General features: G+C 34.2%; 1 protein-coding gene across 1 annotated transcript; it reads left to right on the forward strand.

Annotated features, from left to right (window-relative positions):
- Positions 1-7939: 7939 nt before the first annotated feature.
- On the forward strand, positions 7940-14022 carry LOC132057420 (disease resistance protein RPV1-like). Its single transcript, XM_059450018.1, has 5 exons — positions 7940-8621; positions 9686-10784; positions 10872-11336; positions 11919-12836; positions 13035-14022. Exons 1-5 carry the CDS (start codon positions 8098-8100, stop codon positions 13752-13754), a joined length of 3726 nt encoding a protein of 1241 aa, XP_059306001.1. The 5' UTR covers positions 7940-8097; the 3' UTR covers positions 13755-14022.
- Positions 14023-25098: the final 11076 nt, after the last annotated feature.

Here is a 25098-nt window from a genome sequence, read left to right on the forward strand (position 1 = left end):
TCATAGTCTACAAATAAAAGGCTTAATCACATAAAAAGAAGGGAACACCCGGAAAAGGAATCGTTCAATCAACAACAAAACAAAAAACACAAAGATTTCAGGAATTAGAAAACAAACGCCTAAACAGAGAAACGAGGGTGAATAGAATCTCAAAAAACAAAACCAGTTCATTATGAAGAAACCAGACCAGTTCAATGATAGATTTCAAGAGAGAGAAGGGAACCACGTATTAGCTTCCCTCTGTTCGTAGCCTTATCTTAGCTTCTAAAGCTGCAACTTCAATCTTAGCTTCCCTCTGTTAGTAGCCTTGTCTTTTTTTTCAGTTGTTTTCGGGACCCGAAACCTTTTTAACCCAAAAAATAACTTTTGGAATCAAACTAACCCTTTAAAAAAAAAAAAATCAAACTAGGCTTCACGCACAGAATCTATGCGTGAAAGAGGGTACCTTTTTTTTTTCTTTTTTCTTTTTTTAGGCTATCAAAATCACATTTTTTTCATACAGCAAAATTAGTCATGTTTCAAAATCAGCTTTTATCAATATTTTATATAGAACTTAATATATTTTTTTCCATACAATAACGTTAATAATTACATCAACTATACCTAAAATCAATTCTCCAAGTGCCCCGAATGCCAAGTTTTGTTTGCTTGGAAACTTGTCATCTTTTTCTTTGGAAATCAAACTCAAAATTGTTTTTTTCGTATTTTTGACCGAAGATTAGTTACTTTTTGGAAACACCGGAATATAAATATTTTATATAGAACTTCATATTTTTTTTAGACGGAAAATAATGTCATCATTATATCAAGTATACATATATGTTTGGATCATCGAGTTATTCTCAAAAGTTTGAAAACTTCTTATCTTTAAGTTTTTTTTTCATACTAATGACCAAATATATGTGTCACTTTCTGCAAAACGTCGAAATATAAATATTTTATATAGCAACTTTTTTTTTTTTTTAGCGTACAACCCCATTCCTCATTACGTCAAGTATCTTCATATTTTCTCACTCACGTAAATAAAAAAATAAGGACTTGAGTATAGGTAGAAAACTAAGTAAATTGATGATAACTTTAAATGATTTTTATCATGTTATGTCCGATTTACCATTTTTTTTTGAACTAGGGTATTTTTTTGAAATCTACGGTGGCAAATTTTCTCAAAAACCAGTGTTCTCCCATTCAATTTGAATTTTGCCCTTTTTGTGCAAAACTTTTTCTTCTTTTTAAAAATTGATAAAAATCTATTTCGAGATGAATCTTAATGATGTTTTGAATGTCAATTTCGAGATTTGAAATTCAATTTATGAAAATGAGTTAGATAGCATTGTGAACATTATAAAAAAAAAAAGTGTCTACTTTGTTGCTTTCACCAATTTGGTTTGGTGGTTTAACACTTTTTTCTTACTTCTTTTTATGCCAACAACATGGGATCAAACTCATTAAGGGAGCATTGAATGCGATATATTATACCTGGCACTTCACCCCACGTCGTATTGATGAATTATTTTTTGCTATAATATTTTTATTTCAAAACACTTAAATCAAAACCCTATAAAATATGACACTTAGATCTAAAGATGACAAGTTTCCAAACTTACTTCAAGGCACTTTATAACCCCTAAAATGACGATCCAAACGTTTAGGTATACTTGATGTAATGAGCCGACGTTATTGTACGCAAAAAAATATATTAAGTTCTATATAAAATATTGATATTTCGGGATTTTGAAACATGACTAATTTTTACCCAAAGTATGAAAAAAATGTGATTTTGATCGCTTAAAAAAAGAAAGAAAAAAAAAGTATCCTCTTTCAATACTTTAAGATGCGTAAAGCCTAGTTCTGATCTTTTTTTTTTAAAGGGTTAGTTATCTAATAAAAAACCAAAACCTATACAATTTCATGAAAAGAAGACTTGATTTGGTGGAAATGGAATTACACAACAAATTTTGAGCATAACCTAGGTTGAAAATTTTATCTTTCTTTTATAAATTTTTGGCTCCCGTTTTTGTTTTATTTTGTTTAAAGACAAGTGGTGCTTATTTTCCTCCCAAAAGTACTTATTTTTTCAATAATTATCCTTATTTGAAAAAAAAAAAAATGATGTAAGTAGCTTTTCTAAAATAAGTAACTTAGAAAGAGGTAAAATTTTTTGGAAGATAAAAAAAATAGGCTTAACAAAAAACACTTCTAATTTTCTAGTACATTTTGAGAAAAATTCACATAGAAGTGTGCATTTAAAAAGTTTCAAACACTTATTATGAAACAAAAGTAGTTTTAAAATTAATTGGCCAAACACAAACCACTTGAACAACCAAAAGTATAATTTTGAAAAGTATTTTTTAAAAATTAAAGGCCTATTTTAGATAGTTAGCCAAACACCAATCAACTTTTTTTTTTTTTTTTTTTTGGCTTCTAATGTACTCCGTATATATTAAACCATTTATAATCTTGGAGATAATAAGTAAATTAAAAAAATTAAATTTAGATAATATCCATAAAATTCTGTAGAAAACTTGCAAAAAATTCACTTTAAAAAATTGATAATTTAAATTAGCCTATTTTAGATTGAACACTAGTTGAATAAAATTTTAACTTAACAAAAGATATTTTATATATTGTTAACGTCAGAATTTGAATGCACGTCTAAATATTAAGATATGCATTAAGAATTATATGTCTGAATCTAAACACACATATGAATATTAAGATGTTCATTAAGCCTTAATATTACATTATTAAAGTTAACTTCAATCTTAGCTTCCCATCTGTTAGTAAAATATGTCTTTATTTTTAAAAAATTAGTATGAAATTTAATACAAACAAAATTAATCTAATATGTTATCAATAAAATATTTTTAAAAAATATATGAAAAATCACCAAAGGTGGTGCGGAATCATGAGTGAAAGACGTCAAGATGGTTTTTTTTTTGTTGGTATAGCTAAATGGTTTTTTTTTCATAGTGGAAGTTGAGCAAAAATTGGTGGTGGCGATCCCGATAATGATCAATATTTTATATAGAACTATATATATTTTTTTTGCATACAATATAGTGGCTCATTACATCAACTATAGTCAAACGTGATTGAATGTTGTTTTAGGGGTTGGTGGTAAGTTTTTGTTGTAAATAGTGAAACTAGTCATCTTTATTCTTTTGTAGTAATTGAACTCAAAATTAAGCTTTTTTCCGGGTACTTTGATTAAGTTACTTTTTAAAACAATAATATAAATATTTTATATAGAACTTCATATTTTTTAACGTAAAATAATGAGCTGCCATTTTATAGAATTTTTTAATCAACATGTTAATATATGTTTGGATCATCATTTTAGGGGTTGTAATCATTCAGAATTAAGTTTGAAAAATAGAATATCTTTAAGTTTTTTTCGTACTTTGACGAAGATAATTGACGTTAGGCTAATCAATCAAATATAAATATTTTATATAGATACTTAATTTTTTTTAGCGTAATTATAATTTATAAGCTAATCAATCAAGTACACATATGCCTAAGAAACACTCACGTAATATAAAAAATAAGGAATTATTATGTAAAAACTAATTGTAACATTACTTTAAATGGTCATAACCATTGTCAATTTATAAAGCTCGGAAACAATCATTAACTTTTATTAGGATGCCATTTTTATTTATACTATCATTTTTTTGAATTATCACGGATAACATTCTTTTCCAAAAACGTGCTATCAATAATTTTGCCCCAATAAACAAAAATTTCATTCTTCTTTAGGATAAAAAGGTAATGATAAAAAATCTATTTCGAGATGCTAAAAAGGTAATGATGTTTTGAATGTCAATTTCGAGGATTTGAAATTCAATTTATGAAAACATCACTAGATAGTTTAAAATATATAAAAAATAATTAATGTCTACTTTGTTGTTTCACATATTTAATTTGGTGAGTTTAGACTCTCTTTTTTAAAAAAGAAAACTCAAAATAATTATTCTTTTATCGAGAGACTCCCTCGGGATTTTAAATTTTCATTTATTTTATATTATACCTTGTTGAACCTCTCGTATTAGATGAATTATTTTTGAATATAATATTTTTATTTCAAAACACTTAAATCAAAACCTTTTAAAATATGACACTTAGATCTAAAGATGACAAGTTTCCAAACTTAATTAAATTTGACTTAAAAAAGTAGCATAATTTAGAATGGGATGTCCCTTGTATCTTTAAAAAATAATTAAAAATTAAAACATTTGAAATTTCGGGGATCATGACTAATCTTTCCCAATAGCGAAAAAATTTGTTTTGATAGCTTAAAGAAAGAAAAAAAGTATTTTTTTCAGTGATTTTAATATTAAAGCTAGTTTGATTCTCCACCAAATTTTTTAAAGGGACTACAAATGGTTCCAAAATCGATTTTTTAATTAAAAAGTTCGACTCTAAAGCTTCCATTGGCCAACAAGACTTGATTTGGTAATGGAATGGGTCAAATTTTCCTACAAATTAAATTCGACGAACATCCGGAACAGGTTGAGAGGGTTTTTTAGTCTTTCTTTTTTGAAATTTTTGGTTCTTTTTCAACTATTCCTTTTTAACCAGTTTTGGATGAAAGCTTATTTTCCTGATAAAAGTTTGATTTTTTTGTGTTTTTGAAAAAAAAGAGTGCTAATCCAAAATAATTTTCCTCTCGAGAAAATAAGGTCAGTGTACAACAGAGGTTATAATTTGTCTCAGCCTTGAAAAAAAATTTTTCAGAAAAATATTTAGAAAAGTCTTTTGAGAAAAATTGCATGGATTATGAAAAGAAACAAAAATTGCTGGAGATACAATTCTAGCTAAAAGTCATGACCTTAAATCGAGCTAAGCAGGTATAAACACAAACCACTTTTCAAAAGTATTTTTTTGAAAAGTACAAAATAAGAATGTTTAATTTCTTGCAAGATTCATTCAACATACTACACAACAACATTTTTTTTTTTTTTTTTTTTGGTGGAGCTTCTAATTACTCAATATATTAAACCATTTATAATCTTGGAGATAATAAGTAAATTAAAAAACTAAATTTAGATAATATCCAAGAAATTGGGGCAGAAAACTTGCAAAAAATTTTTTTAAAAAATCTGATCCATTTGTTCATTTGCTTTCTATGATTTTAGATTGAACATTAGTTTAATAAAATTTTAACTTAACAAAGTCTATTTTATATATTGTCCACTCTTAAACGTCAAATATTAAAATATTAGCTTTAATTTATATGTTGCATTTCAATACAAGTCAATGAATATTAAGATGTTGTGTTAAGGTCTGAATATTACATTATTAAGAGTTAAGACTGTTTGCTTTACGACATCTGAATGTGTAAAATATGTCTTTATTTTTAAAAAATTAGTATGAAATTTAATACAACACAAAATTAATCTAATATGTTATCAATAAAATATTTTTAAAAATATTATATTAAGGTTGGTTTATTATATAATGGTTGATCGGTGTCAATTGAAGATGGCGTCGGCTAATGGTGGTATTGTTGGTAGTAGCTAGTGGTAATAAATGTTGGTAGTGGAAGTTGATGGTAGTAGTTGGTGGTGGCGATTGATAGTGATAGTTAATAATGTTGGTAAATGGTGATGCTAATTGACGATATATAGTGGTGAATGATGACGGTGGTTGACGATATATAGTGGTGACTGATTGTGGTGATTGCAGGTAGTCATGAACGATGATTGTTATAAAAATGGTGGTTGGTGGTGATGATTATAAATAGTGACTAGTGGCATTGTACGTTGATTGTAGTAATTGACAATGACGGTGGTTGTGGGTATTGATAGTTAATAATGGTGGGCGGTGACAATAATTGATAATGATACCGGGATGGTGGAGGAAGCGATGAGCTGCCATCTTTATAGAATTTTTTAATCAACATGTTAATAATATTAAGACTTTGTTACAGATCTCTGATAATCATTCAGATTCATTAAGTAGTTGTAACATAATAGAATATCACAAATACAATTTCACTTACTGTAATAATTGACGTATAGGCTAATCAATCTCCACTAATGCAATCTACCATTAATTATTAATTTATAAGCTAATCAATTTAATATACTTCTACTTACTGGAATTATTATGTAATAGACTTATCCATCACTAACATTACTTAACAATACCTCTAATACAACACACTTTAACCATTGTCAATTTATTAAGGATGCCACTAAAAACACTTCTATTTATACTATCACTTTTTAAACTTATCACGTATAACATTCTTTAGAGTGCTATCAATATACACTTTTACTCAGTATAATAAACAGGTGGTACAACTTAATTTTCTTAGGATAAGTCTAGATAGGTAATATAACTGAAAAAAGGATAAAAAAAAAAAACCTTTAAACAATTACCAGGGGACTTACCAATTGACACCATCACTATTATTTGTTTAAAATATATAAAATAATTATTTATTAAATACTCAATTTTACATATTTAATTTATTGAGAGACGTCCCTCGGTACTTTAAAAAAGAAAACTCAAAATAATTATATCTACTTTATCGAGAGACTCCCTCGGTGCATTTTATTTAATTTTCATTTATTTTATATTAATATACTGATGGTGTCCCTCGGTACAGGAAAACATAAATTCAGAATATTTATATTTATATTACTGAGGATCTCTCTCAGAAATTTTAATTTGTTTTTTATTATGTATCGAGAGAGTCCCTCTGTATAGTCAATTAAATGTTGACTTTAAAAAAATAGCATAATTTACCAAGGGATGTCCCTCGGTATCTTTAAAAAATAATTAAAAATTAAAATATTTGAATTTTCGGAGGGACGCCATGGCAAAGTCCCTCGGAATAGCGACATGAAATTTTTCCCTCGGTAAGCCCATGTAGGTAAATAGCTTGTTTTTAGTAGTGATCTGTGCCATAACTCTGATGAAGTATTATTCTCCACCAAATTTATTGAGTCACTACAAATGGATCCCTGAAATAAGTACAAGTCAGACATCTTGTAACCTCAAGCGACAACCATCGAACCTCTAAGAAGCTTCCATTGGCCATCACCAACGGTTTGATCATAACCCTCGTCATCGAACTAACATCTGGAGCATGACAGAGAGGGTTTAGGGTTTTGGCTTTCATGAAAGGTTCTTTTTCCGCTACTATTTTTACGAGGGCCAGTTTTGGATGAAAGCTGTCAAGTTTCTGATAGTTTGAGGATGTACTTGTGTTTCTGAAATTGAGTCTAAAACTCCAGAATAATTCATTTCTCTGGAGGCTAGAAGGTCAGTGTACAACAGAGGTCATAATTTGTCTCAGCCGTGAGTGCACAAACTGGTAGCCCATTTTCAGAAAAATATATGTAGATTTACACATTCGTCTTTTAGGAGGAAACTGGCATTGCATGGATTATGAAAAGAAACAAATAATTGCTGGAGATACAACTCTAGCCTAAAGGGTCATGACCTTAAATCGAGCTAAGCAGGTATAAAGACACCATCTATCTTCAATATTTGAGGAATACAAAAAGAGAATGTTTAATTTCTTGCAAGATTCATTCAACATACAACACAACAATCATTTTGGGTTGGCAAACTTTTTCTGTTGAAGTTTGGTGAAGCGTTCCTTTTACTTTTCTTAGTACGAGGAGCTATCCAGTTTGGACTGGAGTCCTATGCCTTAAGCAGAAAACACTGAAAATAAGAAAAGAAGAAAGTGGGGCAGTATTGGAGACTGTGCATGCCTACTTTTTTTCTTTGGTCTGAATCCATTTGTTCATTTGCTTTCTATGATGTAGTTAAATAATTCAGATTAGTTTAATCCTTTATTGTAGACTTCAAGTCTATCTGCTAGACTTCCACTCTTATTCTGTTGGACTCCTTGGGACCCCTTGTCAATTTTTTTATTTATATTTTTAACTTTTAGCTTTTAATTTATGTTGCATTTCAATATGTTGAGTAAGTCAAGTGGACTATTTGGACTAGTGCTCAATAAAATTAAGTAAAAAAAACTTTCAGATGGAAAAGAGTAGGTGAACATTGAAGCTCAACTTTCTAAGAAGAGAATCTTTTTCAGCAAGAGTGATCTCAAATCATACTCTTCCTGCAATGGAGGCTTTGAGAGTTGAGGAAGCCTCGAATTTCAGGTCCCGTTGTGTATATGATGTGTTCCTGAGTTTTAGAGGCGAGGATACTCGTAAGACTTTCACTGATCAGCTTTACAAAGCTTTGGTGGATGAGGGTCATCGAACATTCAGAGATGACAATGAAATTGAAAGAGGGGAAAATATCAAATCTGAATTGGATAAAGCAATTCATAGCTCAAAGAGTTCAATAATCATCTTGTCCAAAAATTATGCAACATCTAGTTGGTGCCTTGATGAGCTTGTCATGATTCTTGAAAACAAGAGGAGAAGAGGACATGCTATATTACCAGTCTTCTATTATGTGGATCCACTCGATGTTGGAAAGCAAATGGGGAGCTTTGCTGCTGCATTTGCTGCGCATGAGCAACGATTAATGGATGAAGGTAAAGAGGAGTGGATCGAGAAGATCAAAGGGTGGAGGGCAGCACTCAGGGAAGTGGCCGATCAACGTGGAAGTGGGATGGTTTTACAGAATTCTACACAAGAGTAATTTTTTCCATGTCCTCTTTCCTGTATATATGTTGACTCTCTCTTTTCTATTTTTCTGAGCTAGGTACCATATTCCTGAAATTCCATCAATATTTCCACTTGATCCATGTTGCAGTTAGGGAAACAAGACAGATATTTTCATTATGCATATTTATGAATAATAGCCTTACTACCTTATCCATGTTGGTGCCCTTATATGACCAAAAGATGAAAAAGGTATAAAATCCTTACAGGAAATTCTGTCCACCATCATCTACCAATTGGCATTTACGATGATAATAAAGGTAGGAAGCTTACAAGGGAGAGAGTCCTTGACTTTTGCTTTGGATAGAAGCTCAAATATTGGATTCTGTGTGGTCAATGAAAAAAATTATGATCTCTTGTTAAACTGTAGCTGTGATTCCAAAGAGGATTCTGAATTTCTTTGCGCATGGTTGCCAATTAAACTTTCAACTTTTAGGCCTTACTACTTTTTTTTTTTTGATAATCGTGGTGTCCGGGCTAGCTTGCGCGCACCTCAACTAATCCATGAGATACTTGTCATCCAAAGAACACGTACCAGGTAACTTTGTCCACCAAGGCTAGAACAGATAGGAATTAATCACCTAGTGTTTTATCTCTGCTGAGAATTGAACTTGAGACCTCATGGTGCTCAACCCACTTCATTGACCACTAGGCTACACCCCTGGGTACACTTTTAGGCCTTACTATGCCTAACATCAAATGATAATCTGTATAATCCATAATGCTGCTTGAACAACAACGCAAGGGAAAGGTCGTCTTACAGTGTGTATGATGATCAACTTCCCACATAGCCTTCCAGAAAACATTACTAACTTCATTGAAAACGGTTATAGTAAATTAAGCTTGAGCAAATACTCACTGTTAGAGTAGTCAAATCAATAGACGTCCTTGTTTATGTTTCAGAAGGAAGTATAGAATATCAGGCATAGCTTCTCTGTTTATCAAGCGTAATACGAATACCTACGACTTTTAACTTGATATTATCCAGCTAACCAACATTTCTCTTTTTGTTTGTTCCACTTTTATCTTTATTGTAGGACTGAGTTGAGATTTATAGAGAAACTTGTGAAGGTTACCGAAAATAAAGTAAGCCGTTCAATCCTAAGTGTTGCTCCTTACCTAATTGGTATACATTTTCGGGTTGAAGATCTTTGCTTGTGGTTGCAACAAAAAGCAGATGATGTTGGTATTTGGGGCATTTGTGGTATGGGTGGTATAGGGAAGACAACAATCGCCAAATACGCATTTAATTTGAACTTTGAAAATTTTGATGGAAGCAGCTTCCTCCTCAATGTTAGAGATTTTTCCGATTCTGCCGATGGACTAATCTATCTGCAGAAACAATTTCTTTCTGATATTCTTGATGGAAGGAAGATTGACATTCAGAGTGTTGAAGAAGGAATCGATGAGATCAAAAGTGCTGTTTATGGTAAAAGAATTCTGGTTGTGCTGGATGATGTTGATGAAGTGCACCAATTAGCTTGTATTGGGGGAATGCGAGATTGCTTTTACCCAGGTAGTAAAATTATTGTGACAACTAGGCACATGGAGTTACTGAGGGCTTGTGAAATTGAATTGATTGATCCAGTTCAGAAACTGAACAAAGATGAATCACTTGAACTATTTAGTTGGCATGCATTCGGACAAGCCAATCCAGTTGAGGATTACACCAAGTTCTTGAGAAGGATTATAGAACACTGTATTGGATCTCCCCTAGCTTTACAAGTTTTGGGTTCTTCTCTCTCTGGTAAAAAACTGGATGTATGGGAAAGTATCCTGAAGAAACTAGAGGCAATTCCTAATAGTCAAGTATCCAAGAAACTGCAAATAAGTTTTGACTTTATACAAGATGATCATGACAAAAGCCTATTCCTTGAGATTGCCTGCTTCTTTCTTGGAAAGAATGTAGACCACGTTGTCACTATCCTTGATGCATGTGGATATTATTCAATGGTTGGTATTCAGAATCTCCAAGATAGATTCTTGTTAAACATTGATGAAGGAAAACTGATGATGCATCCATTAGTTAGAGATATGGGACGAGAAATTATACGCCAAGAATCACCCAAGCATCCTGAAAGACGGAGCAGATTGTGGCATTACAAGGACTCATTTAAAGTTCTGAAAGAAAAAACTGTACGATCCATTATTTTTGCTGTTACATTTACTTTTCCAAATCTAGTCTTATGTTCTTTCTTTCACAAATCAGTAACTTTTTGTCAGGGTTCGGATATGATTCAAGGCCTGAACCTTAGGCCTTGTGCAGACAAAGATAAGCCACCCAGAATATTCCATCATCCGACAACAAAAGAGTATTTGCAGGAATGTGCCGACATAATGGGGAAAATAAGGCTGTCACGCCAAAATGATCCATCAAGGCAACCACAGCCACGTAAAGTTCTCTTTTATGGTTCTAATAAAAACTCTTCCTCAATAGAATCACGTGGAAAATCAAAAAAGGTGGACAGCATCAATACTGATGCATTTTCCGGGATGCGCAAATTAAGACTGCTGCAACTTGATAATATAGCAGTTGAAGGAAATTACAAGGAGTTCCCAAGGTCGTTGAGGTGGTTGTGTTGGCACAAATTTCCATATAAATGTTTACCTGACGGCTTACCTATGGAGAAAGTGGTGGCCCTAGAAATGCGCTACAGTAGGTTGCATCATATTTTTGAAGGAAACAAGGTAGCCTTCGCTATTAAGCTTTTATTTTCTAGAAGAAAAATATATTTAGCGAATAATAAAATATAAAAACACAAACTCCGTAGCGCACCTTATTTAGCAGGCATATATATATTCAACAAGTAAAAGTTATATTGTATTCATAATCCCGCCTACTAGTTATGCAGAACATATCTGACTGAAGTCTGAACATCTGGTTTCCGAAGTGACGTCCAAGTCTGCGGAATATTAGCTATCAGTTTAAATTTATGGACATTTCTGATTTTAGGAGATAATAATGGAAACGAGTCATCACTTTGATCAGAATATTACAGACTACATCTATGTATATTCCCTCTGCCTTGAAAGCTTATTCCTTGCACAAGTCCTTTATATAATATCTCCTTGTTTTTATGATATTAAATTTTGAAGAGTTTGTAGTTCCTTCGAGTAACAAGCTATTATAATTATTTAGGCACTATCACCTCAAAGATACAACACAAATCTGAACCTTTTTTCCTTTTTCTCTAACTTCTTTCTCTGGTTGATTATTCAAAGATTGATAGATCAGTCAGATGATGATTTTTATTTGTTTTCCTCTTACAGCTTCTGAGTGCGTTAAAGATTCTGAATCTCAGTCATTCAAAAGGTCTCTCCTGCACCCCTGACTTTTCAAAGCTTCCAAATCTTGAGAGGATAATTCTCAAGTACTGCACAAGGTTGACTGAGATTGATAAATCGATTGGGGAACTACAAAGACTCCTCATTTTGAACCTAAGAGGCTGCGAAAGTCTAAGGAAGCTTCCCGGATGTATTAGTAATCTTCATTCCCTCGAGAAGATGATTCTGTATGGTTGCTCAAAACTTGTATGGTCTTCATTAGAGCTGGGTAAGATGCATTCATTGATAGAGCTTGATGCAGGTGGAACTGCTGCTAATCAAACCTCCACTTCCATAATTAAGAAGCATTCACTGAGTTTAGGTCTGTGCTCTTCAGTCCCAAGCCCAAGAAAAGCTCCTGGTATTGTTAACCTGTTAACTACAGTATCTCAGACATTAGTAACTTTAAGTCTCACTGGATGTGGTCTATCTAGTGATTTAATTCCAGTGGAGCTTGGTGATTTCTCCACACTGCGGAACTTGTTTTTAAGTGACAATCCAATTCACAGCCTACCAGAAAGCATCAAGGGGCTTACCAATCTCCGGATACTTGAGCTAGAAAATTGCGAAGAACTTAATTATCTTCCAGAGATCCCAAACAGTGTGACAACCTTGAGTATCTGGAAATGCAGGTCACTCGAGCGGTTACCATATTTACCAAACTTATTGACAACATTAGATTTTCTTGCATTCTATTGCAACAAACTCATTGAGATTCAGGATATGTTCCAGCTTAAATGCATTTCTTCATGTGATGCTGACTTAATCAGTGTTCTGGGGTTTCCCAACTTGAGGTTCTTGAGTGACACTAAGGTGGATCTCTACAACAACCTGACTCTTACAAGATGGGAAAGTCCTATACAGGTTTGCTCCCTAACGCCCGTCTCCTTCAAGTCCCTGTTTATATGTAGCAACTAGGAAAAGTTTTGGCTAAGAAATATGAGTTTCTTGCTCCCATAACATTAATAGGGGAAGCAAGATATAAATGGTACCAAGATTTGGTTGGATAAAACATAATCTCCTTTTGTCTCCAAATGATGTTAATTTGTGATTAATTTGTAGGGGCTCTATGAATTTGGTATATTCAGCACTTCTGTCCATGGAAGTGAGCTCCCAGACTGGTTAAGCTACAAATCTATAGGGTCCTCGATCAGCTTTGATGTGCCTTCACGGACTAATCATGACATTCAGGGTTTGAACTTATATGTTATCTATGAAAACGCCAGCAAATGTTATTGTACAAGGAGAAATAAATTTTGGAATGAGTTTCATGTTAGAGTGGCAAATAAGACCAAGGATCTGAGATGGACATACAGTCCAACAATTCAAGGTCTTCCGCATAATGGTAAAGATATCACATGGCTATCCCATTGGGAAATAGGTGATAACTTGGATACAGGAGACTCTATGAGCATTTCGGTGTCTCTATATTCTGGTGCTCGGTTGAAGGGATTTGGCGTCCACATTGTGTATAAGCAAAATGAGAACAATTCGAGATGTAAAGCATCTCCTCCTGCACACCATCTCATTAATGGGGTGGATATCTCTGCATATCAGGTTCTAGGCTCCTACTTCCTCTGCCATCATGACTTTGATATTCAACAAGATTGTTCCATTTATGGGTGGAATTCAACGGGCTGGTATGACTTCTTGTTCGGTGATAACCCTGAAGATTTTCCTGAGGAAATGGCCCCCCGTCACAATGCAGCTACGACTAGCCAGAATGTCTATGGACTTCTTCTATCTGGAGTAGAGGATGATAAAACTTGGCCATTGCCATGATGCTGATGTGGAGCTAGGTTTTCTAAACTTGTATGATTCACCATTCACTATATTGTCAAAATGAGAGAGTGTAAGGTTTCCAAAAGTTCCATGTCTTCATCCATACGCTTCATTATACCATCTCTGTAGAGTATCCATTTTAAGTACTTGCTCCTCCTCAAACTTGAAGCAGTTTTCTGTAGCTTCTATTCATCAACACTGTAAAAACACTACTTACACGAGATGCATATTGATATCTCACTCACTTATTTGGGTGTCATTTCCCATTAGGTATAGTGTTACAGTTCTCCGACTTATATGAATGTTATGTTTGTTGTGAGTTAGACCATCAACCAGCATAGAATAAAGTCAGAGTACAGACTCAACCTACCTGAAAATTCTGTTTTATGCATCTAATCTTGGAACAAGGCAGAAAAGAAGTCTAAGCAAGAAAAGACAATGATCATTCATTCAAGCTACCTAACGCACGTACAATTTGGTTATACTGTTGTGAGTCCAAATCCTTATACACAGAATAGTTGATTTTTTGTTAAATGGCATTCTAGATCTGATCGGGGTTTTCATGCATGGGGAATCAACAAGTTCAACGAGCCTCCAGGTTCAGGTCTAGATGTACTCTTTTAATTTAAAAGATATTGTATATTATTACTAGTAGTAATGTGCTTCTTACATAGTTAAAGGGACTAATCTAGTATAGTTTGTCCCTTGCAAGTCTTGTACAAAAGTTTTTAAGGCGGAAGAGAGTGGGGAATCATAAAAGAAAGTGTCTTCACATGCATCCATCATTGTGCTCCTTCCCTCCGTGAATGTACCCTATAGAGGGCCGTCCAAGCTGTTCAAATAAGAACCTGCATTCAGAGATTAAGTATGAGTATTTGTTATTTCCGGATGTGATCATTGCTATCACTTCTTTGGAGTCTATTTTGACTCTGATGATATTATCTCTAGCCATTAATAAATCATCAACACCTCAAGAAACACTTAACCAAACTTGACAGAAAGAAAACATTAATCTCAATCATATGTCATCTAGATGAACTACTCCATAGAGGATATTAATCCATCATGAATTGGTAGACCTCCGGTGTTAGCTCGAGAAGCATTGAAGCAGCTTAGGATCGAATTCGCAAAAACGACGAATTTAATTTTAAGGGGATTAACAAGTATTAAGATTAGTTATATTATGGAAGAAGACTTGTCATGTAATTGATAAACTTTTACGAGTAACATCTTCTAATTCATCCCTCTCAATGACTTGTCTCTATGTGTAAATGTTGTAATCTTGTTTAGTAACTAATGTAATTAGTTGTTAACCTCTTATAAGTTGCATAAGCTGTTTTCGACTTTTTTATGTGTTTGGGTACTACTAACTTAAAATCGTTTTGTCTTAAATGTTGTAATCTTGTTTAGTAACTAATGTAATTAGTTGTTAACCTATTATATGTTCTAGGAAGGTTAGTAAATAGTCTTAGTCTGAAATGTATCATAAAAGAGAAATAGGAGTAGCTGATTTTGTCAAATATTATATTTTCATGTTATCTCACAATGTATGTTTAGACCTTGATAAAAAAAAATTAAAGGATCTTGTAACACGTTGAAATGAACTTGTGAATTTATGAGCTTACGTATCAGCTATTTCGTCACCGAAAAATTGAAAAATTGAGAGGGAAAACGACGAATTTCTAATCTAATCAAGTGACTGATGGCTCTTTCAATTATATCTTCAGTTTACGAAGTCACCTAGTTGCATACTATACGAAAGAAAAATGTTAGTACGGAGTCACATCAATTGTGAATATCGACTAAGTTATAAGAAATGAAGTAGTAAACTATGAACTGAGACTACATTGAGGAATAATGAAGCTTGACTTTCAATGATTGTGATATATGTTTGTGGAATTACTATTTGGGTGTGCCTGCTTCTAGGCAAATCTCCTGGCTGTCTTTGCACCCTTACCTCCTTCATCATTGAGCGGTCATTTAGGGGCCTTAGCTGGTCTCAAATTCAGGATCTTCCGCTGCGTAAATTTCCTGGTAGCCTGCTCCAGTCCCCTTACGAAACTTTCGTTATTGGGTTAGCCACACACTTCACATGTTTCTAGCAATTCACATGGCATCATAAAATGATACAAATCTTGGATAAGAATCTACAACGCACTAGAATGCCCTTGTTGATGATCCTTTACTCCGACAACATCTAGTTCGGTATGGATGAAATATTTGTTGAAAATATTTTTCAATTTTCCCATGTTCGCTTGGTCAAAATTTTTGAAAAACATTTTCTCGAAAACAAGTTCCCTAAAAATGAAGAAAATGATTTACCTAGTGGAAGTAGAGAAAATAAGTTCCACAATGGCATTCCACATTGATTATGTTCTCCTCACCCTCCAACACACCTCACTACATCCCCATCCCCATAACCCCACACCCCTACCCCCACGCCCAATCCCAACCCCAACCCCAATAGTATTTATCTAGATTATATACAAATGCTTTTAGGATAATATTTTTCTCTTACGTACCGAACACAATAAAATAAGTAACAAACCCACTTATTTTCAAAAAAAACATTTTCCTTGGTACCGAACACACCTTTATTACCAGCTCACTTTCCTTTTAAATTCGAACCAAAGTGACTTTGATAAATTTAATTAATTCTAGTTAGGAGGTGATAAGCTAGTGATTTCTTTTGTTCATGCAGCAATGTTTACTTTCTCAGTTCTGTAATCAATTAATGTAGAATGAAGGTTTGTTTAAAGGAATAAAAGAAGTTGATGAATTCTTGGTCTCCTCTGTCACTTATCTCTCCGTTTTTAAGTTAATTAAATTTCTAGTGGTTGTCAAAATGGTAAACTCAAAGCATTTGGAAGTCCAACGGTGTTTTTTGGTCTGTAATTTATTGATGATACACACTCACTCACATACGGTGTTAGCAATATTAACCTAAACAATTAAAAATTAAGAGTTGCTAAATTGCCACACCAATTTGACCAAAATCTAGCCACACTTATGTAAAAATCACCATAACCTCTATTGTACAATTTTAAATTAAGATAAACTTTGAGAAGAAAAGATAGAAATGACATTAAATAAGCATAAATTATTAAATTTGACCTAAATAGTCATATGAATTTACCCCATTATGGCCAAAATAGTGTGGCAAAAAGACCTTATTGAAAAATTAAAATGAGATATCTAATATATTTCATTTAATTTAACTATGATTAAGTGATAAACGTATGTTTGAAAGACGCATGTCTTACATTCAAATAGTCTAGAGTACATACCTAATGTGAATAAATGTTTACCTTTAATAAACATGCACTTTAAACTCCTTAACTTAAAAATTCTTTAGAAACTAATATAATTGATTTTTTTCTCGTTTGCCATTAATGATGAAAGTATGGACGTGCTTATATTTAATTGAGATAGATGTACAATTGGTGCAATCTATTAAATATTGCATGGTATGCTACCAATAAAACAGATTGTATGGTGAAACTCGTTTTCCAAGAAAAAATACTTACTCTCACGTGCTGTTTTAACTAAATCAACAAATGATGATATAAATAAATCTCAATAAGATATTTATTAGGTAAAATTAACAAAATGACTACCTTTTGGTAGTTTCCTATCATTTATAGCTACCTTTTAAAAATTACCTTTTGTAGCTATGTTTTCCTAAATTAAGGTATTTTTCGGATGTATTTGATGCTTATAAATACATAGTAACACAGTAAAAAATAAAACATATCCCTTGATTTAGGGCTATAACGGTGGGATCAATTAATTAGCTATTAATTGGTATTTTTTTACCATACCCTTCCACAAAATCAGATTTTAGATTACCTTTCCATAACCATGTTCTATTCCTCCATCTAATCTTCAACATTCAAATATAAAAAATCAAAAAATCAAAATTTGAAAACATTCAACAACCAATATATTTGAAGCTTTCAATATTGATTTCGTTCTTGATTTACCCATGTATTTGATAGCATAACCAATGTATTTGAAGTTTCCAATCAAACCCCATGTATTTTATATTCAATCTCATGTATTTGTGTGAGTAACAATTTGCATCACCTATGTATTTTAGCGGTAATGTATTTGAAGTTTTCAATATTGATTTCATTTTGATTTACACATGTATTTGATAGCATAACAAATGTATTTGAAGTTACCCATCAAACCCCGTGTATTTTTATATTAAATCTCATGTATTTGTGTAACAATTTGCATCACACATGTATTTGATGGATTAATTTGAACAAAATACACAAATATATAGAAAACTTACAATTTATTTTCATCACTCATGTATTTGAAACTAGATGAGCTGATGGAATTAATTTGAACAAAATACACAAAAATATAGAAAAACTTACATAAATACACCACCAACCACAACAATTGGTAGCTATATCATTGAACATACACAAATACATATATTTTTCATCTTCTCAAAACCCTCAAAAACCCTAGACCACCAAAAAAATTCTAGCCACAGATCAAATGCAACTCGGTCCAAATTTATGGGCACTGATCCACAGCACAAAAGTCTTGGCATTTACTGCTACAACTTGCCCACAATGGGAGATAAGCCCACAACCATAATGAATGATCATTCTAGTTGGAACATCATTCACATAAAAAAGAAAATCAAAAGGTTAATTGCCTTCTTATGTTTAATTTGTCCATAAAGCTTGAAATCATGGAAACAAAAAAAAAATTGAGAGAGGGCGGCCGCCACCCGTGGTGGTGGTGGTTGATAGAAGGAGAGAGAGAATTTTTTAGGGATTTGAGAAATGAAAAATCTGAAATGGTTAGTGAGTGAGAATAGAGAAAATCAAAAATTTATGAAAAAGGAGAGAGAATGGTAATGTATATTAAATGGAAAAGGGTCAAATATACCCCTGAACTATTAGAAAAGGGTTTAATATACCCTTCGTTATACTTTGGGTCCATATATACCCTTATCGTTATACTTTGAGTTCAAATATACCCCTCTGTTATACTTTGGGTCCACATATACCCCCCCCCCCCCCCGGTTAAAATTGTCCATGGAGGACATAAAATATGACATGGCATTGACAACTCGATGAGGTGGACACCACATGACACCCCGTACCATTAACGCGGACTTCTTGAGCATGATCCTAGACCAAAAGAAAAACCAAAAGAAAAAACTATGTACTTCAAATTCTATATCTAAGGCATCTTTTCAAACCTAGAATGAATGCATCTTACCGCGAATAACATATCATTGTTATTTAGCATTTTAACTTAGGCGAGTCGCGATTTGAAATATTTTGAAAAACACATTCAATTTTATTAATAAATACAAATTGGCTATTTGGTGAGACTTTCCTCTTTCATACATAATCAAAGAAGACTTTATCGGGCATCATATGATGCACCACCTGCGACACCATGACGCGATTCGCACGTGACACATGCGAGTCGCATATGTCATATTTTATGTCCTCCATGCATCGCGGAGGTATATGTAACACCCCGTATCTTTTGTAACACCCCGACCATTAACGCGGACCGAATGATCGACATCCAAAACATGAGCCTACAAAGGTTATGCATATGCGGCTTCACCACTGCGCGATGCGATTCGCATGTTTTCGGTGCAACATGCGATTCCATGTTTCACATGCGACACCATGTGCGAATCGCATATGGTGGTGCAACGTGGTATTCTCGTCTCGAAAGTTTTTCCTCGTTTTTGGACATCCTATAAATAGGTTTTCTAGGGTGCCGGGACTCATTATTCGAATAGGATAAACCATTGGTATTCCTTGTGGAGCTCATACAAGTGTGGATTAAACATCTCCTAGGGATTCCTTGCTTTTGGTATCTCCTCCACCCAACACTTTTGGTAAACCCTAACTAAACTGTTCAAGATTCAAGAATCAAGAATTTGGGGGGAAACACTTTCAAAAAAACTCGGTCTCTAACTTCAAGTGTTGAAACAATTAAGGTATGTAGAACTTCCATCCACATGTGGGAATCTCTACGTTCTTCCCCATGCTCCGTTTCTTGATATCCATGAAGTTCAAACCCTAGGGCATTAAAACCAACATATTGGTAGCCCGTATTTATGTATTTATACACATGAACTTTGTATCTATATTCGTTATTGTATTCCTAATCTTCCATTACGGTTATTAGGAACCCTAGCTTAATCCATGAATCATGAATTCTTCCTCATGTGTTCGCATTATGTTATATGAAATTTTATGATTTTATGTAGCAAGTTACAAGCATGTTTTCAAGTCAAATTATATATTTATATATTTATGAACTATTGTTTCTACTCACGAATCAAGAACATGTTTGCAAGATTATGACAAGTTATCTCATGAAACCATATTACAAGTTATTTCGTGAAATCATGATTACAAGTTATTTACAAGTTATTTCACGAAAATCATGGGCTTCTTAGCCAACTATATCATGTTCATGTTTTGGGATTGCTTAGTTAACCGGAAGGCTCAGATAGCCTGAAACTACGTTGCCACCGTAGGATAAGGGTTGTCAGCAAGTAGGCAACACCTTCATTATGCAGTTTGGATCCTTACATGCTTATTTTCACGTAAATCTCATATCCCCTGGCAAGGTGTGAGTGTTCTCCTGGTAGGGCGCAAGTACCAGATCATGTTGTCGGTTACACTATAGCATTCCCCACGTTACAAGAAGTTTTATATACATGTATTTTCATTGAATTATCGTTTTCGGACTTTACTCACGTTTCATGCTCATGTTCAAGTTACATGCGGTTTCGGTTCATGTCCTATACCTACGTTGTGCCATGTTCTTCGTTTCGAGCGGGTTTTACATACTAGTACTATTCACCATGTACTAACGTCCCTTTTGCTCGGGGCACACTTCGCGGTGCGGATATATCGATTTTCGGAGCATACGCCTGCGCAGTAGGATCACCTCAGTATCAGCTTATTGGTGAGCCCCACTCCTCTCGGGGTTCCACATCGGTTTATGGTAGTCCGGGGCCATGTCCTGGTAGTTAGTATTCGGACATGCTTTAGAGGTTTCATAGACGGCATTAGTTCACGAGTCGGTTATGCTTTCATGTTTTGCGGACTATTACGTTTTCATGAATTTTCATGCTATGAGATAATTTCAAGACTTATTCCGCAAATTATATTTTCATGATTCATTTAAATTGCATCATATAGATATATTGTTTTGATGCCCGTATGTTGACAAGCAAGCCATGAGGTTCGCTCGGACACATGCAAGCAAGGCCCGAGTGCCGTGTTTCGCCCAGGCCATGGTTCGGGGCGTGACAAAGCTTGGTATCAGAGCCTAGGTTCAAGTGTCTTTAGGGAGTCTATGAAACCGTGTCCAGTGGGGTCACTTTTATATGTGTGTGCGCGCCACACATATAAACAGTTGACCACCAAGACATTTAAGATTGTCTCACTTCTTTCAACTTTAGATCGTGCAATAGAGCTGTGTTCTCAGAAATCACTCGAACTCATGTGTTGTTTCCCATTCTACCGAGTACGCCTAGTCTCAATGGATGAGGAAGATGTAAAGCTAGTCGTTATCAATGTGTTGCTTTCCGATGGAGGCATCAGGAATTATTCTAACTCGTGCCATGAAGCTTAGAGCGAGTAAGTAACATTCTCTTTCCATCGAATTCTAAACGTATCGAATGCGTAAGCGGCGAGAAAAAAAAAATTCGAGACCCAAGACTTAACAAATAGTGTATGGTGTGTTTATCGGGTGATAGTGCCATTTGAAAGGCAAGTTTCGATATGGTAGTACACATAGGTTATATACCTTACAGAATAATTTTATTTGGATTATCTGACCACGGAGCTACAGTATAAGGATGACAGTTCGGATTTAAGACCCTACATAGTAGCATGTTATGAAATTAGCTGCAGCAATCATAAACTGTCCATAGTAGTTTTGAGCAGGAAGTAGCCTAAGAGTCAACCACCTGTAATACTAGAAAGTCTCGACCTTTTTAGGAGATATATATATATATATTTGCCATATGATCTATGTACATGACTAGGAAGGGACTAATGCGATAAGAAAACCATGAGCAGCAAGAAGTAGATATTACTATGAGATAAAAGATATGACAATTCCCTCTTAGGTTATGTGATTAAGTATTTATCCCCGATATGTATAGTGTAATATAATTTTGAACTTGTATAGGGAGTTTGGGATTTGTTGTTTCAATTTCTCATTTGATAATTTGAGACAGATGAAATTTCCTTAAGTGTGATCCATGTCTATAGTTCAGAAGGATAGTATACAACCTCATAATAGAGTCAGATAAGGAGGAAAAGTTAGAAATAACATTATGCTTCACTTTAGTACTCAGAGAAGAATTAGAGAATATGATGCTAGCAAGTGGTTAACAGAAGCATAGTGAGTAAGTTTGAATAGATACAGTGAATTAGAAATTTTCAACGAGTTAGTAGAAGTACGATTTGAGTTACTTAGTCAAGTTAGCACTACTAAATGGGTAATCGTCCGAATACACCAAAGGCGTATTAGAACCCAAAGGGTTTAAGTTAAATTCGAGGTGTAGACATGGGGAAAGAAGAAAACCATCTAAGCGATGAAGAGATCAAGCTACAGAAGAAGAGACTTTAAGAATTATCAGAAAAGAGTTTTCCCTAAGACTGACAAAGCCAAGTTATACCAGTTATGTACATTAGAAACCCGTTCATTTAAGTAATCCAGTTTTCCCAGTAAGTAAGACTTGCTTGAAGTAAACCGAAAAAAAAAAAACATATAAAAAAAAAAAAAAAAAAATGAGTCATCAGTATGTTAGAGGAACTTAGCAGAATCACTAGATGACCACTTATCACTAACTCACGAGATCCACAGGCTTTAAACGTCAGCTTTTGAACTAAGGGGGAGATCGTGCGATAAGGTGCCGATATAGATTATGTGTTTTGTAAGTTGATAGATTAAGGAGATTATGTCAGAGGATCACAATTTCATGTAGCCAAGATAAGGTGCGTAGAATGCGATTTTTTTTTTTTCATGCCCGTTGAGATCAAGTACTAGGTAATTATGTTATGAGATAAAGTTCTAGATCGAATAGCGGGTTTTAAAGGTATAGCGGTTCCAATTTCTGAATAATTCATGCACTATGTAGTACCAATGCCCAAACGTACTCTACACATGCATAGCATACCTATCTTATGCCGTTGTTAAAGCTTTACACTCCATGTTTAAAATACAAGAATTAAGTCTCCATACGATAGTAAGCTATGCGAGGGAATGTTCTTTCATGTTTCTCACATCAGGTTGTACTCATGTCCAAGGTTAAAGACCGCATTCATGTCTCACGCATCTATCGTGCTTTTATACCCATGACCACGTTCTAGCTTCTAAGTGCTTCCCAAATACGATGTTGATTTTGATAATGATTGAGGAGAAGGTAACACAATAGTTTAAAGACTAAGAATCCTATGGAATGCCCACCTGGTCCTTGAACAAGGGAAAAATGCCTTAGGTAAATGATTTATTTCAACTCCAAAGATATGCTACCTACGTTCTCACGTACTCGTGCCCACGGCCGACTTATTTGAGCATCCACATATAGAAATAGCCTAACAATGGGGTTGGTAGTTAATGATAATAGTAAGTCAAGATGGATGTCCTACCCGCGATTCTACGTAACTCATGCTTATGTTCCTCTGGTTACTGTTTTAAAGCAGCTCGTAGCTCGGCACAAAGGATGCCATTTTCTTTTCTGAAGTACTTATGCCCTGTTTAAGTTCAAGATGACTTTCTACTTATGCCTTAGGTGCTTGACGAACGAAGCAGTTATGCCTATGATCCTTGCCTTCATGAGTCTTATTTTATAATGAGGGTGTCGACTTACAGTAATAAGAGTAAACGATGTTGAACCATGTCCCATTCTGTAAGTATAGCTAAGTTCCAAAAGTGATATCTTATCCATCCCCATGTACGTCTATGAGTACCCAAGAGTGAGCCTACAATTGTACTCCACGCAAATCACGCTTATGTCTTATTAATAGCTCAATACTCATGAAATTAGGTCCAAACGCCACGATATGCATCCATGATGTACTCATGTAAATGTCAGGTTGCTCATGGTCCCATGCCCCATGTCATGCTATTCACGTTTCATGCCATATGAATCACGTCCCCATGTATGCATGTTCCACTTTACGTCCTCCATGTACAATGCACCATGTCATGTCTGTTCTCTAAAGTAAAGTATCTTATATGAATAGTGCCAATAATTCCTTTTCTCTCAGTCCTCTATAATTCGCTCATGAGAATGAGCAAGATGAGCTAAGGTATTCATAATCATAATTAACAGCTAACAAGATAATCAGAAGTAAGGTGCATTCCTATATTCAAATAGATATCTTTTAATGTACCCTGTAATGCTTATCTCAGGAGTATTCTACTCAGATTCGACGTATTCATGTCATGTTTATGCTAGAGCTTTATGAACACCTATGTTAGGATCATATTCTTGTTATACGACTCAAGTCTGTCGCATTCACATCGAGTTACGCTTACATTCAAAGCCTAAGTCATACTCCTATCTCATATTACCATGGTGACAAACGAGCATCTATGATCAAGTCTCTAAGTATTCAAATCCTACCCGCGCTTAGTATTCAACCCTCATGTTGTAACAATCATGTTTTCGACATTCAGATCCCATGTTACGATATCCATGTTTACACGTATTCGTATCTCATGCGACGCTTTAGCACTCATGTATTCATGTCATCCGGTCTTCGTGTATTTATGTCCCACGTCATGCATCTCACGCCCGAGTAATCATGTCATGTTCGTGCCTATTTCCGATACTCATGTCATTCGTGCCTACGCATTTCTTTCAAACCATGTATAGTAATCATATAATCATTCGACCAATATCCGTGTGTTCAAGCCCACCGATTTATGTTAGATACATTCAAGATTCGGTAATCACGTTATGTCACATCATGCGTATTAAGATGCTATGTGAGTTGTGTGTTGGTACTTTAGTTAGTTGGCAGACGTTTGAGAAATGTCGTGAGGTTCCGAATTATGAAGGAAGTCCTGCCATAAATTTTGTAGATTCCAGAGTCAGTAGCGATTCTTAACCACTATTCATAAATCGAGGACAAATGTTTCATGATTCTCATTCATGTAGGTGCTACTCAGTTTCATGTTCCCCATGTACATGTTTCTATGTAATCACGTATTCGAGAATCTCATGATTCATGACCATGTTCCCACGTGACCATGTCAAGCTCTTACGTTTCACGTCATGTTTCTTTCATGTTCATGTATTCAAGCCATGTCCACC

Source organism: Lycium ferocissimum, chromosome 5 (genome assembly GCF_029784015.1).
Source record: "Lycium ferocissimum isolate CSIRO_LF1 chromosome 5, AGI_CSIRO_Lferr_CH_V1, whole genome shotgun sequence".
NCBI classification, from domain to species: domain Eukaryota; kingdom Viridiplantae; phylum Streptophyta; class Magnoliopsida; order Solanales; family Solanaceae; genus Lycium; species Lycium ferocissimum.